Source organism: Phaethon lepturus, unplaced genomic scaffold (genome assembly GCF_000687285.1).
Source record: "Phaethon lepturus isolate BGI_N335 unplaced genomic scaffold, ASM68728v1 scaffold5214, whole genome shotgun sequence".
NCBI classification, from domain to species: Eukaryota; Metazoa; Chordata; class Aves; order Phaethontiformes; family Phaethontidae; genus Phaethon; species Phaethon lepturus.
In genome coordinates, this window is record NW_010532545.1 from 58,529 (window position 1) to 60,169 (window position 1,641).

Here is a 1,641-nt window from a genome sequence, read left to right on the forward strand (position 1 = left end):
TGTAATGAAGATGGTTGAATACAAGCTATGTACCTCAGTTCTCTTCTCTAGTCAATAATCTGGACACTGCCTCTAGATAAAAGAAGTTGCTTGTCAACTGTGTATTACTTCCAATCCATTCCACAGATTTCCTTTGGCCAGAAACTTTAAAAAAGAGTTCCGGCAAGGAATGGACGAAAAACAGTAACAAAAATTAAGTTCAGCTTTCTAGTCTTACAATTAACCTTAGTCCAATATCACCTTCCCTCCCTTGTACATAATTCATAAATAAACAAACACTTATTTTTGCAAAGAAGTATTAAAAGGTATAAACTGCAGGAAAAATAACAGTAATATTATTTTAATGTAGGCAAGTACTCAACTAATTCTCACCTTCCGAATAAACAAGAGCTTGCAGTGAGTGGAAAACTAATTCCATCAGTCCCATTCCGTTTAATTACAACAATATTCCCAAAGAGCGGCATCTTCAAATGTAAGGAATCTTATCTGTAAAGCAACATCAAAATTACTCATGCAAATAATGCTTTACATATTTATTAAAGAAAATCAGTGCAATTATTTTTTTTAACTTCTGTTCAAGAGACATTTCACAATGTACAGCAGAAGAATCTCAGTGCCGTTTACATGTCCTTGCCTGTGTAGAAAATTGGGAACTCTTTATTGTGAGCAACCACTGTAATCACGCACGTCAAGTTGAAGGCACTATGGATCTGGAGAAACTGATGCTTATACAGGGTGGCCAGAGCAGTCATCACACGTTCACATAAACTCGTTATATTGTTTTTACATACACAATAGGTATTTGCTACCCGTCACAGCCTTCGCAAAGATTCAGGGCCAACACATACTCTTTCATCCCACATGCAACTTAAAAGTATGTTCATGTTAACACTCACACCTCCTCACCTAAATCTAGATATTACACGTTCTCTTATCTGCATGATAATTCTTGATTTTAAAGTAAACAGAGACCAATTGTCTATAGTTTTATCCTCCTGAAAAAGGAGGAGATGGTGGCGTTACCACGAAGGAGCACTCGCATGGAGATAGCTGAACAGGAGCCTGAAAGTTTAGCTGTTGCTGTGATCTCGTGATAGGCTGCCGGTACGACGGAAACGGTGCACACAGAGAAAGCAGAAGGAACGGCGTTTAACTTGGAAAAAAAAACCAAACAAAACAAAACACCAAACCCACAGCGTTTGCACAACCAGACAGGCTCTTCCTTTCATATAGAAATGTGAGTGTGCTACGAAGTACGAGCAAACTTCAAAAAAGGATATATAAAATCCTCTATCAGACATCGTATGTTTGAAAGTGGCAAGTTAAAAACAAGGGACCTAACGTAGTTAACAGCAACACGTCTGACCTTTTTTGCCGAGTTTCATAGGATAAAACACTTGTTGAAAAAAACAACCAACAAAACACATCTTAGGGCAAATGCGACAGTACCCTTAAGAAAACGCTTTACCTGTACGTTACAGGAAACGGCAATCTTCAGTTTTCCTTACCCAAAGTGCCCTGTTCGCAGTTTCCACCAACTCCTACAAGCAAAAAACGCCACACCAGCTGCAGAAGCCCAAGTTGACGCCACGGCGGCGAGCACAGGCTCCGTGAGACCGCGTCTCCAAGCGGGGCGGCCAC

The 1,641-nt window shown here is 39.9% G+C and overlaps 1 protein-coding gene across 1 annotated transcript in view; it reads right to left on the reverse strand.

The window, feature by feature from the left end:
- The window catches only part of MKI67 (marker of proliferation Ki-67), a 16,154-nt gene extending 15,690 nt beyond the window's left edge, over positions 1–464 (reverse strand). The window contains exon 1 of the mRNA XM_010284864.1: positions 373–464. Coding sequence (XP_010283166.1) covers positions 373–464 — 92 coding nt within the window. The remainder of the gene's footprint in view (positions 1–372) is intronic.
- Between the last annotated feature and the right edge of the window lie 1,177 nt (positions 465–1,641).